This window comes from Syngnathoides biaculeatus, chromosome 9 (genome assembly GCF_019802595.1).
Source record: "Syngnathoides biaculeatus isolate LvHL_M chromosome 9, ASM1980259v1, whole genome shotgun sequence".
In the NCBI taxonomy this organism is placed as follows: Eukaryota; Metazoa; Chordata; class Actinopteri; order Syngnathiformes; family Syngnathidae; genus Syngnathoides; species Syngnathoides biaculeatus.
Genome location: NC_084648.1, coordinates 8,932,758 through 8,946,400, shown reverse-complemented (window position 1 = coordinate 8,946,400; position 13,643 = coordinate 8,932,758). Strand labels below are relative to the sequence as shown.

General features: G+C 40.2%; 1 protein-coding gene across 1 annotated transcript; it reads left to right on the top strand.

Moving 5' to 3' along the window:
- The first annotated feature begins 952 nt into the window (after positions 1–952).
- Positions 953–13,361, top strand: LOC133506510 (beta-1,3-N-acetylglucosaminyltransferase lunatic fringe-like). Its single transcript, XM_061830730.1, has 8 exons — positions 953–1,354; positions 7,752–7,800; positions 8,292–8,394; positions 9,219–9,372; positions 9,806–9,891; positions 9,962–10,121; positions 10,983–11,062; positions 12,960–13,361. The coding sequence occupies exons 1-8, from the start codon at positions 1,037–1,039 to the stop codon at positions 13,012–13,014; spliced, it is 1,005 nt and encodes a 334-aa protein (XP_061686714.1). The 5' UTR covers positions 953–1,036; the 3' UTR covers positions 13,015–13,361.
- Positions 13,362–13,643: the final 282 nt, after the last annotated feature.

Here is a 13,643-nt window from a genome sequence, read left to right as displayed (position 1 = left end):
AAATGCAAACTGCCACAATCTATAATGATTATAACTACAGGTATTATTTTGAATCACAGACCAACACACGCCGCCACAACTACAGAATATACTACGTTTTAAGAGTAAACAGAAATGTTTGATGTGAAAGTTGATGTCCTCAAACCAAGTTTTTTTTTTTTTTAAACTGTCTAACAGGAGTTTTGTAATTAATAAAAAAAAAAGATGACATGGTAACACTTGAGCTTTACTAATTTTCAATACGCTTGCTTCAGGTAAAAAGGAAAAAAAATTACTAAATACATGAGACACAAAATTTCAAACAGGTGAATTAAAAATATGCATTGAAGAATTATATTTTAAGTCAAACAAATTATTTGCTTTTTTCACCTTAAAATGTAATGTATTTTTTTACGTTATTAATATATATACATATGCTTGTCTTTTTTAAAAAAATTATTGTACGTATCTGTTGAATGTATATTTTCTGGTTTATTTATAAGGTACAAAGCCTTTTTGTAATTTTATTTATTGTATAGCATTAGTTTTGTGTCTTTTGTATTTTAATCTTTTGATTGAAATATTTTCATTTATTAATTTTAAGTTATTTTATTTTGTATAAATGTGGGATATTTATTTATTGTATACTTTAGTTATTTGGTTTTTTTTACTATTTGCTTTATATCCATGTTTTTGATCATTTTGGTTTTCCATAAGCATTTTATTGAATGTCATACTTTATATATTCCTTTGTTTTTCATTTCAAGTTTTTTTAAAACATATTCTATTGCATATTCTGTATTTTAATTCATTTAGGTACCGATTTGTTTATTTATTTATTTCGCCTATTCTATTCAACCACGCCCCGCCCTAAAAGGCGCTCATGGCTCCCATAGGTCGGTCACCTATTCGGCACCGCCCATTGGTGGAGCTTCATTGCACACTGAAAATACAAGCGGGATGACCTTCAGTCCCAGTGACCCAAAAAAGGCAAAGCGTTCCGTCCTTTGGTTCCGACCCAGATGAAAAAAGTGTTGAAGTCCTCCACGTACGCACCATGAGGAGGTCCGCGAGGGACCGACACCGCCGCGTCGCCGTCCTCTGCCTGTTGGTCGCCGGCATGCTCGTCGCCACTCACGCGGAGGAGGAGGCGGAAGACGCTCCGGGGAGCCGCGCGGTTTTCACAGACTACTTCAGGCAACTCAGCCGCGAAAGGAGAGCCTTAAACCGGTCGACACGGAGCAGCGCCCCGCCTGAGCCTGCGGAGCTTCTGACCGCGGACGATGTGTTCGTCGCGGTGAAGACCACCAAAAAATACCACCAGAGCAGATTGGAGCTCCTTTTGGACACATGGATCGCCAACAACATGCAACATGTGAGTTTCTTATTTAAACGACATTCTTTCTTTTCCACGATGTAAATTACATTTTTACATACAAAAGTTATATCTATTAAGACTATCAAACGTTTTTTTTTTTTATCTTGCTAAAAAAAAAAAAAAAAAAAAAAAACAGCACAAAGTAAATTACTCAAAACCGGGACATCTTGGAGATATACCAGGCGTGCAGTTAGTTTGACAAATGTGGTCCGCCAATAACTTAACTTCTCCAGCCATTCATTTTCTGAGCTGCTTATCCTCACAAGGGTCACGGGAGTGCTAGAATTTATCCCAGCTATCATCAGGCGAGAGACAGGGTATACCCTGAACTGGTTGCCAGACAATCACACACTCACAAACACACTTACGCGTAATTTAGACTGTTTGATTAATCTACCATACATGTTTTGGGGATGTGGGAGGAAAGCGAAGTACCTGGAGAAAACCCACGCAAGCATGGGGAGAACATGCAAATTCCACACAGGTGGGGGTGGGATTTGAACCTCGGTCCTCCAGCATGCTGCTCAATTGACCCCTCCGTGGATATTGCGCAATCCGCGTCACTGACCAATCAGAGGCCAGAGATCTGCATAAACCAAAGCCCGTTTTTGCTCCCGCCATTTTCTCAGACAACATTGCATGGTCCAGTATAGGTTTAGTTAGCGTTTTATCGCGTATTTGGGTTATTTAACAAAAAATATGGTTAAGAGGTGTAGTCACGGACTTTGTAATAGTGACGACGGGTATCCTGAAAGGCTAGTTGGTGGAGTTCGATTCGTACCCTTTCCAAAACCGAAGACCCAGTACGAAAAATGCCTTCGATGGATCAAACTTTGTGGAAGACCGCATCATAAACTAAATCCATCTAATATAAACCGGAACACATACGTTTGCACGAAGGTATGCCCTATATTTGATTTTCAATACATGTCTCGTATAAATGAATTCAAAGTTCTTCGCTAGCATAACATTGCTACGTGTGAACGATTGACACACTTATTCTTTGTTGAGAGATATTTAGTGATGATCGGACTGCACAAACATATTGATTTCTTGCTGGCTCGCGACCGAAGATTGACCAGACTGTGTTTGCACGAAGATATGCCCTAAATTTGATTTTTAATACACGTCTCGTATAAATAAATGAGACGTTCTCCGCTAGCATAACACCGCTACGTGTGAACGATTGACACACTTATTCTTTGTTGAGCGATATTTAGCGATGATCGGACTGCACAAACGTATTGATTTCTTGCTGGCTCGCGGCCGAAGCTTAACCAGACTGTGTTTGCACGAAGATATGCCCTAAATTTGATTTTTAATACACGTCTCGTATAAATGAATGAGACGTTCTCCGCTAGCATAACATTGCTACGTGTGAATGATTGAATGAAATCAGAAGCATGGCGTCTCTCTCAGTTAAGAATGTGTTGTATTTAGAATCAATAATATATCGTTGATTTGAAAGAAATCCGAAGCATGGAGTCTGTCTCAGTTCAGAATGTATTGTATTGTATTTGCCAGTTTTACTGTTTGTCATACGTCAGCGCACGTGGTGTGACGTCACTTCAGGAGGCGTGGTTAAGTGCCTGTACGGAGGGGTCAATTGAAAGGGCCCAGTAAATTAGCCAAACCTAATTTCAGGCAATAGTTCCTGTCGTACAAAAAGTTCCTAGTGCGCTGGAAAGCAGTGGTTCTGGTCGTATTTTGAGGAACTTTTAGTTCTTAGGTCCTCAAGTTGCTATGATCTCCCAGTAGAGTTTTGTTCTTCCCAGGGCAAGTAATTGGCACAGAACGAAATGAACTAACTATATTCCCGTGGTCCAAATCCAGACTGGCCCTCCAAAGGTTCTTGGTACTAATAGTGGTGGCACGGTGCCGTTGGCCTCACAGTTCTGAGTACTGGGGTTCAAATCCAGGCCCCGCCTGTGTGGAATTTGCATGTTCTCCCCGTGCCTGTGTGGGTTTTCTCCAGGCACTCCAGGTTCCTCCCACGTCACAAAAACATGCATTAATAGGGGACTCCAAGTTGTCAATAGGTATGATTGTGAGTGCAAATCCTGGTTTATTTCTATGTGCCCTGCGATTGGCTGGAAATCGGTTCAGGGTGTACCCCGCCTCCTGCGCAAGGTTAGCTAAGAGCGGCTCCAGCACTCCTGCGACCCTCGTGAGGATAAGCAGATCGGATGATGAATGAATGGTACTAATCCTGAACTGAAATGGAAGATTCAGAAATGGAGACGCTGTCCCAAATGTTGCAGGACTTCTCCAAACTACTACAAAAAACAATCATTCAATAATTCCATGAAGAATCTACATTTCAGGCTGGAATTTTGAAACCAGAAGGGAACCCAATGAGCCTTGGTACTGAATGACTGAATGAGTTAACAGGGAGTGGGGTGGGGGGGTGATTTATTGTATGTGTTGTATATTGTCTTGCAGGACCGAAATGGCAGTAGGCCTCCATTGCATAAACCCAGAGACAGTTTTAATCTGAATGCTGATGGGAAATAATCCTTTTATGGTCATAAAAGTGACATTCTTGGGCAGAGTTTGAAATATTATTCTGAACAATAAAGCATAATGAGCACCCTGACGAATAATAAGCCATTCATTGGAACTCCTAAATTCTGAGGACCATTTTCTTCGTAACATTAACTTTTCCAAGCACACACTACTGACAACCAGTTATGCTTGTGGGACAACGTGGCGGTAAGGTTGCGTCAAGTTAGGGGTTAAGACAATGCAGCTATCTGATTGGCTATTATTGTACGAGTGATTGACAGGTCGGAAAGGTCCATTAATCAGTCTCTCTGATCCATGCATCCATCCAACAATTGAACTCTGGGACAGGACGTCTTGAAAGTACCGGTACAACCCCCCCAGTATCCAGTCATCCAATAATCTACAAAACGTTCTTTTTTTTCCTGGCTAAATTTCCTGTGATTGATTCCATTTCTATGAGTTTTTAGTTCTTGGATCTTCCAATCTGGTATGTTCAGAACTGTGTAGAACCCAGGCCCAAAGCTTCCTGGACCCTTGGAAAGTACTACCCTGCTACCTCCAATCATTGTCTTCTTTTGACAATAATATCTGCAGTCCAAAGTTATAATTGTTCCCATTGTTCTCAGTACGAGGGTATAGTTCAAGCCATTAACAAGAGCCTTTAGTTTTTGATACTTAATATTTCTTATATGCAGTAGTTCCTGGAACTAAAAGATTCCACCAGGTCCTGTATGTGCAGCCTGACAGAGCCCATGGAAAGGTTACTTTTAATTTAAACACAATTTAGTGTTGAGTAGTTTTCTGGCTGTTCAGGTTAAAAAGAAACTCTGTAGTGATTGTTATTCATGAGGCCGGTCGTATCACAGTGCAGGATTTCCTGAGTTGTAAAGTCGGTCGCATGCGACGCCAGCACACTTTGAAGCAACTGGCATCGCTCTGCATTGTAAAACAGCGGGGAGGTCCGTGGCCTTTTGTGATGCGTGAGTGAGTGCAGAAGAGGTGACGACCGGCCAACATTCCAACCAACTGAAAACTCAAACTCGCCCTAATCTTTGGCTGTGTCATTTACTGAGATGATTGGTTAACAACAACAACAAAAACAAACCAAAAAAAAACCAAACAAAAAAAAAGTCTTCTCGCCTTTGATGTGCTCCATAAAACATTCAATACTTACTTTTATAAAAATGTATATTCGAAAGTTGCATTTTCTTACTCTGGTACATTTTCTAAAGGACTTCTGCGTGGAGTTGTGACTGCAATCAACTGATGATGTGCGTGAGACTTCTCACAATCGAGCTTTACCCATTTCCCACGCACACCTACATGCTTGAAGAATGCTGACTCGTTGTAATATTACGGAAACACATTTACACACCCTGGGAAGCTCAGCTGATTTCTCATGGGAAGTGCCAACTGTAGCTAATCACACACGGATACAAACACATGCACAAACACACACACAAACCATAAGGTTGATGATTGTGCCTTAACAAGTCCATTTAGCATAATGCTAATATGCAATGCAAAACGCCATAGACGATTTAATGAATAGCATTGGTGTCGTGTTGTTTCGTTGCGAAAAATAACTACTACTAGTGCAGATTACTGAGTCAATTATGAAACTGTTTGTGTTTGTCTCTACTTTGAATATTATTTGGCTACAGGTGGCCAAGGTGAGCATGCCAGAAGCACCACAATGTCCATTCAATTGACATTGCTCTTACTATATGTGTTGAGAAAGTACAAATATTATAGAGTGCTATTTTCCTGAAAAACACCTGACAAAAACTCTTCTTGTTTTTCTTTTTTTGGGGGTGGGGGCAGTCACAGAATGAAATAAACTCATATTCAAGGCACCACTGCAAAATCATCACAAGCTAAATCTGCTAACGGCAATCCTGCAGCTCTGCTTACTTTTTTGTCTTTGACTTGATCGTGAATCAAATTTGTTCTTTTGCTGTGGAACTTCAGACATCCTATCTGATCACGTCATTGGTGAAAAAAAAGTTTGTGCGGGGTTGGTATGGATCTTTCCGACCTGTCAATCACTCGTACAATAATAGCCAATCAGATAGGCGCATTGTCTGAACCCCTGGCTTGACACTCCCCTGCCACCATGTTGTCCCACAAGCAATGCAGGTTGTCAGTAGCGTGCGCTTGGAAATGTTAATGTTACTGTTACTAAGAAAATGGTCCTCAGATGCGCTTGGGGAACGTGCAATTCTGATGACAGATATCCGGTTGGGTTACAAAGTGCCCGGTCGATTCATTTTCCAAAGCCTAAAACAAAGTTGACGTAGTATCTAGGATGGATTAAGGCTTGGGGAAGACCGCACGTACAACTAAATGTGAACAATATCAACAAACACAAGGCTGTATGTTCGAAGGTAAGTGAGGGAGAAGTATCTTCTCTGAGTTTGATTTAATTATTATCAGCGCTTTGTGTATTGCAGGAGAACAACTTTGACCTTGTTAGTCTGTCACTGACCGGCAGAATGAAGTGTGTCATGTTTTATGCCGAAGAGTCGGGTTAGTGATACGTAAATGCGCGATGTCATGTAAGAGAAATGTCTATTTGCCCATTTGTATCACATCAGACGTGTAAAACAAAGCACTGGGTTTGATTACGAGCCAAGTCAAACTTTTTCATCTGGTGACTACGACTGACTGAGTTCTTCACCATTGTTTAAATGCACTCGTAGAAAATCGGACCAAAGTCACTTATAATGTCGGCAATGATATTACTCATGATCTTTCCAAGTACAAAGTCCTCACCCTTCTTTACATGTGCAGTACTATTCAAAAATTTTATCCTGTTGGATTTCAATATGAAGTTTGTGGGGCATCAAACGTTTTTGCATTGATCAACATTTCGCTGTAACTCTGATATTGTGTCCTGCTCCGTCCAAAATTTAACTCAGTGTACATATCCTTGCGTAAAATAGTTGAGACCTCTATGTAGAACTCTCGGAAAAGTCTGACGCATTTCACAAAAAACATAGCGCAATATTATCTGGAATACACAATAGAGAATCGACTTCAAACCTGTTCTGTTCAGTCGCCATTTTGGATGTGAGCAGTAAAGCCTGTGGGACATGGCAACTGTAGCTAAGGCGGCGAATCTTAAGATCGCCAGTCGGAAAGGTCCATTAGGTAAATGATCTTAACTGTGATGTCACAATCTGGCAAAACTCAGGATGGCTCATTCATAAAAAGAGGCAACTATCTATACAGTTACTTTGTTTAATGTCACACTTGATGGGCTGCAGACAGAGACTTAGATACAAGACTTCAAAACGTAAAATATAGTGTCTTCATTTTTGTTTTTTAAAAAAAAGGATACTTTGCTGTCACTAGCAGTTATTAATTACAAAAATTAATTTAAAAAGACATTTTGCTACACTATTTATTTTCCAAATGCGTATTTATACTTCTCACACATGAATATCATTTATAAACCCCTATTGCCTGGGATTACTGTACACAGTGCAGGTGTTCCTTAAAGGTAAACTTCATCCATTAAGTAATTTCTCAGTGTCTTGTGATCGTTTAAGTCAGTAATCCTGTGTTTTTACGTGTGTCATTTGACCGCTGTTAGTCAAGAACATCACATTACTTCTGGAATGTACATTAAACACACACACAAAAGGCAAGCATTTACCCGAGAGTGGAGGTTTGGTCTACTTTCTGTGGAAATTCGGAGGGGTTTGCGAGGCTTCCTGCATCCTTGCTGACCTCCTAAATGCCAGATAAACACCACAAAACACACAAAAACAAACATTCACAATAACACACTCTTCAGAGTGCAGCTGGTGCGCTGCAGTTTGACTTGGACCCAAACCACTGTTTTGTTTAATTTTTTGTTTTTTTTCCCTATTTTTCTGTGCAGACATACGTGTTCACAGACGCCGAGGACGCGGCGCTGAGGAAACGGATTGGTGAGTTACACAAACATACACACACGGATAGCGGTGCAAAGAGTGTCAGGAAGCAGACTCCAGCTGACTTTGTGTTTCTATGGCAAGCAGCAGACAGGACGTGAATGTTGCATTCGGCAGTCGGTAGTTGTGTGATTAAACACGGCCTGTGACGGAAAAAGGTTCTGGGTTTGATTGCCCTGGAACAAGGTTTTTTCCCCCCAAACGTAAATGCATCCAGGGGCCCCCGTAAAAGGATGGGATGGAAAAAAATTACAAAATTGTGATAACAATGTAAAAAAAAATGGACAAAAAAATATTTAGCGTGGAAATAATATAATTCCTATGAACAATTCGAATGTCTTGGTAAGCAAATGGAGCACACATTAAGGTGCCCAAAGGTCCAGGAATGATGATATTATTTTGTATTTTCTGTGCACATTATACCTAATTTATAGCCACAATTTAGCATTTTGTACATACATTATATTTGTTGTTTTTGTGGTCTTAAGGTTTTCACCTGATCAACACTAATTGCTCGGCAGCTCACAGCCGACAAGCGCTCTCTTGTAAAATGGCCGCCGAGTACGACGCCTTCTTAAACTCCGACAGGAAGTAAGTAACAAAAAGTGTTGGGAGGATGCTAACCGCTAACATCTGCCCGAGATTTGGTGTTAATAGATAGTGTGTCAGAAATATGATCTCTTAGTGTTGGACAAAAATATTGAAATACAACAAATACGAGCGTTCATCTGAGATGACACGCTGTGGCGACCCGTAACGGGACGAGCCGAAAGAAAGTATGCATGCATCAAGTCATAACTGAATAACTTAACATTCTGTAACTATGCAAACTTTTAACAATTCTAACAAGTATTTTACATAATAGTTTATGTATCGTAACTATGCTAACTGCTAACATGTCAGAAACAAAGTTCCCAACATGTTGCAAGTATATAACTGCTAACATGCTAGAAATATGCTAACAGTGCCGTAAATACACATTAATTTTGTAAAGCAACTAGGCTAAAAACTAAAGTAGTCATAAATACAAGTTACTAAGGTGTTGTAAGTACAACTGCTATTGTTTTATAAAAATGAGAATTTCATAAATACACACCGTAAATGTAAAAATATTGTAACTAGGTTAACTGTTCATATGATGAATACATTTATTGTTAGTATTGAAAGTATAAATGGCAAAGTACGAAGGCTTAAAAATGCTAAGTGCTAACAATGTCACAAGTAGTCTTTTAATTAACTGTAGTTTGCAAACTATAAACTGTATGCTGCTCCCTAGTTGATTATTAATAGTATAAGTTATGCTAATGTGTGTAAAAATATGACAAGATCCGACAAGGTCATAAAAGAGATTCGCTTGTCATAAATGGGCTAACTGCTAATGTGTTGCTAATGTGTGCTAACCTGTGTGGTTGTAGGTGGTTCTGTCACGTGGACGACGACAACTACCTGAACATGAACACCCTCTTGGGCCTGTTGTCTCAGTACAGCCACGCGCAGGATGTCTACATCGGGAAACCCAGTCTGGAGCGCCCCTTGGAGGCCACCGAGACGCTCCCCGATGGTAAAACGGTAAGATTTCAGAAAATGTTAGCACTAACTCGTTGACACTCAGCAGATTCACATCAACAGCTAGTGTATTGAGAACAAATTAGCAGGTACCACAAATTGGCCTGTAGCCGGTTAGCATTACGTTACATTAACTGTGTATTTTTTGTCCGCACTTTTTCCTGACATGTTTTTGCATTTCAGGAATAAGCGGTTTTGTGACACTTTGACAATTAGCATGTTTTCCTGTCGGCTTATCCCGTCAGGGGTTGCCACAGCATCGTCTACATCCTACTCTCTGGAACCAACTGCCCTCATGTCTTCCCTCACAATATCCATCAGTGCTACTGTCTCTGTTCTGTACACCACTGTTTGATAAACTTTGCCTTTCATCCTAGCAGAGACTCTTCTAGAATTTTAGATAAAGCTAATAGTGCATGCATCTTTGTGTGTATAGAGGAAGGTGGATTTCTGGTTCGCCACAGGGGGCGCCGGCTTCTGCCTAAGTCGCGCTCTCGCCATCAAGATGCGACCGTGGGCCAGGTACGACATTTTGCTACAAGCATCTTTTGTTTTTGTTGTGATTCTCATGGTATCTTGTTGTACATTTTAGTAAGGGGGCGTTCTTGTCGACGGCCGAGCGTATCCATCTGCCGGATGACTGCACTGTGGGCTACATCGTGGGGGCTCTGTTGGGAGTGGGCCTCACCCGCTCACCACTTTTCCACTCACACCTGGAGAGCCTGGCATTGTTGACGCGGGTGGAGGAACAGGTTGGACACACACACAAAACTACTGCTTAGACTAACAACATGGCTGCGAACAGACTCTTCTTTATCAAAGCACAGTTGGTGTTCCCAACTTAAGACATATTTCAATGCCTATAGCTACTATTTTGCAATTTCTTTTAATTTTCCAGATTAATTCTGCCTAAAAAAAACAAAAACAACATACCGCAATTCCCGGCCTATAGAGCGCACCGGATTATAAAACTCACGCAGTGTATTTGTAAAGGAAATACAATTTGGTACATACATGGGCCGCAGCCATGTAAAAGCCGCAAGTGACCACATTGAAACCGACATTGAAACAACATATTTACAAAGAAAGACGGTACGCAGAATTTACTGCTAGTACTGCGCGCGTAACGCTAATGCTAGCGCCACGCTAACAGGGCCGGTTAAAAAAAAAAAAAAAAAACATACTGGTAAAACTCACCGAGACACGGCAGTAACACGGTAGCGCGGTAAAAGTTACTTCCTCGGCACATATATTCGGTCCCACTCTTACCTTTTCCGCTTGAGTGCCCCCTTATGGCCGTTAGAAAAAATGCACAAATTAGCCACATCACCGCATAAACCGCAGGGTTGAAAGTGTGTGGGAAAAAAACGTGGTTTATTGGCCGGAAATTACAGTAAGTACAACCAATTTTACATTGTTTTGAGATTAGCTCGGTAGAAAGCCATCCCAGTCATCTTGTTTCATATTAGGAGAAATAGAGCAAATTTTAGCTGTCATTGTAGTCAGCGAAGGGGGGAAAAAAAATCAGATTATTATGAAAACATTCTAGGATTTTACTGTATTTTGTCCATCCGACCACCCACCCCTGATAGTGATGTCAATGTTTTCATCAGGTGACTCTCAGCTACAGCATAGATGACAGAAACATCATCAGTCTCAAAGGACCTTTTCCAATACAACAAGATCCAACCAGGTAAGAGATTAAATACAGTAAACTGTATCAGTGATTCTCAAAGCGCAGAATAAGTATAAGTGGTGATATCTGGGTGCTTTCTAGTAGTATGCAAAAGTATCACTGCCCAAGTACAATTCAGTTGTATTTAATTTTTGAGTTCATTACATTTATGTTGAATCTTTGAAAACGGTACATTTTTGGATATGTAGGTAAAAAAATTGTACTTTCTTCTTCAATACATTTAATTGAATGATTGTTTAATTACAGTTGTTTTGATTTTCCTATATTCAAGCATTGTGCTCATGTTCAACCTGCATAATGTTACCGTGGCTTGCAATAATAGAAATATAGTTAAGAGTAAAACCTGATTTTAATGAAGACTTAGGCCTACTACTTCTTCTTCTTCTGTTTTTCCTTTCGGCTTGTCCATTTAGGGGTCGCCACAGCGTGTCGTCTTTTTCCATCTTAGCCTATCTCCTGCAGCTTCCCCTTTAACCCCAACCGCCCTCATGTCTTCCCTCACCACATCCACAAACCTTCTCTTTGGTCTTCCTCTCGCTCTTTTGCCTGGCAGCTCCATCCTCAGCACCCTTCCACAAATATACTGACTCTTTCGCCTCTGAACATGTCCAAACCATCGAAGTCTGCTCTCTCGAATCTTGTCTGCAAAACCTCCAACTTTGGCTGTCCCTCTAATGAGCTCATTTCTAATCATATCCAACCTGCTCACTCCGAGCGAGAACCTCAACATCTTCATTTCTGCAACCTCCAGTTCTGCTCTCTCTTCTGACACTACGTTACTGTGTTAATGTTGGTCATTGTATTGGTACATGGAGAGACGGACGGGTGTAGAAGCTATGACAACCACTGCTGTATATTACAAAACCCAATTCCAACAAAAGTGGAATGTCTAAAATATTTGGAAAAAAAATATTTGCAAATCATTTTCAACCAATATGTAAGTGAATACACTGCTGACGATGAGATTTAATGTTCAAAGCAATGAACATAATTTTAATAATCTCTTAATTTGAATTTGATGCCTGGAACATTTTCCAAAAAAGATGGGAGGCAGGAGCAAAAATTGTTTTTGTGGTTGTCGTGTGCATATCAGAAAGTTACCGTAATTCCCAGCCTACAGAGCGCACCTGGTTATAAGCCTCACCTAGTACATTTGTAAAGGAAATACCATTTAGTACATACATAAGCCGCAGCTGTGTGAAAGCTGAAACCCGAGATGTTAACAAAGAAAGGCAGTACACAGAAAGAGTTTAACGCTGGCGCGGCGCTAACACAAGCATGGCACGCACACTAGCACAGCGCTAATGCTGACGCTAGCGTGAGACTGACAGGGCCGGTTAAAAAAAAAACAACCTTACAAGTAAAAATCACTGAGACATGCCAGTAAGACACCAGCAACACGCTAGAACAGTGCTAACGCTAGCGCAGCACTAACATGGCCGGTAAAAATCACTTCCTCGGCACATATATTCCGTTCAGTCTTACCTTTTGCGCTCGAGTGCCCCCTTGCGGCCGTTAGAAAAAAATGCACAAATTAGCCGCATCACCACATAAACCGCAGGGTTGAAAGCGTGTGAAAAAAGTCGCAACTTGTAGGCCGGAAATTATGGGAGTTAACCTCCAGTCTTCTGATCATCTTCTAGTTGGTTAGCTAGTAGTTTTTTTTACTTAGTTGCAAGCATCCCTCGTCAGCTTTCTTCGTCCTCCCTGAATCACTTCAAACTTTGTACATGAACTGTTCTCATCAAAGTATTTTTATTTTAATGCAGTGCGATTTGTTCCTGCCTTTGTTCATTGTTGTTATCTTATTGTGAAATGACGCCTTCCAGGCATTGTGACACTCACTTCCTCCATTTTCTTCTGTGTGTGTGTGTGTGTGTGTGTGTTGTTTTAGGTTCAAGTGTGTGCATTGTGTGTTGTATCCACACACACCCTGGTGCCAGATCTGAATCCATCCAGACACTAAAAAAGAAAGCAAATCTCCCATTTTGGGGGAATTAAGCATCTGGGAAAAGACAAGACATTTCTCTCTTCATTTAAGACGCTCTTCATGGTAAAATGTGTTAACCTGAAAAAAAGTGTTTTTGGTCGGGGACAAAGTCAGTTTTTACTTTTCTGGATTAGTCCCAAAAAATTGGGTTTTAGCAACATATCTGAGAAGAGAAATATAGATTTATTTTTGTATTTTTATGTTTTTAACCCAAAGCACCAAGAACTATTTTTTAATAGTTTTGGATTGAAGAGAATTTTTTTTTTTTTTTTTAAACAAAAAAATTCCCCACCCTCCCTTGGGAAAAAAAAAACTTTTTGGGTTTTTTTTTTTTTTTATATATTCAGTTAAAATGTTGCAATTTAAGTTTTGTGCTTTGGCGGCTAGAAAGTAAGCATTTACCAGTGTTTTTTTCCCTTTCATTTACACTACCAAAAAAAGTAATTTTTCTATTTTTTTCTAATGAAAAGATATACAAGTAATTGTAGAATGTCCATCTTACATTCTTTTCATATAAAGTACCATCAAAGTAATTTGAATTTTTCAGAGAAGTACAAAAGAACTCAATTTTGTTCATTTTCACAAACC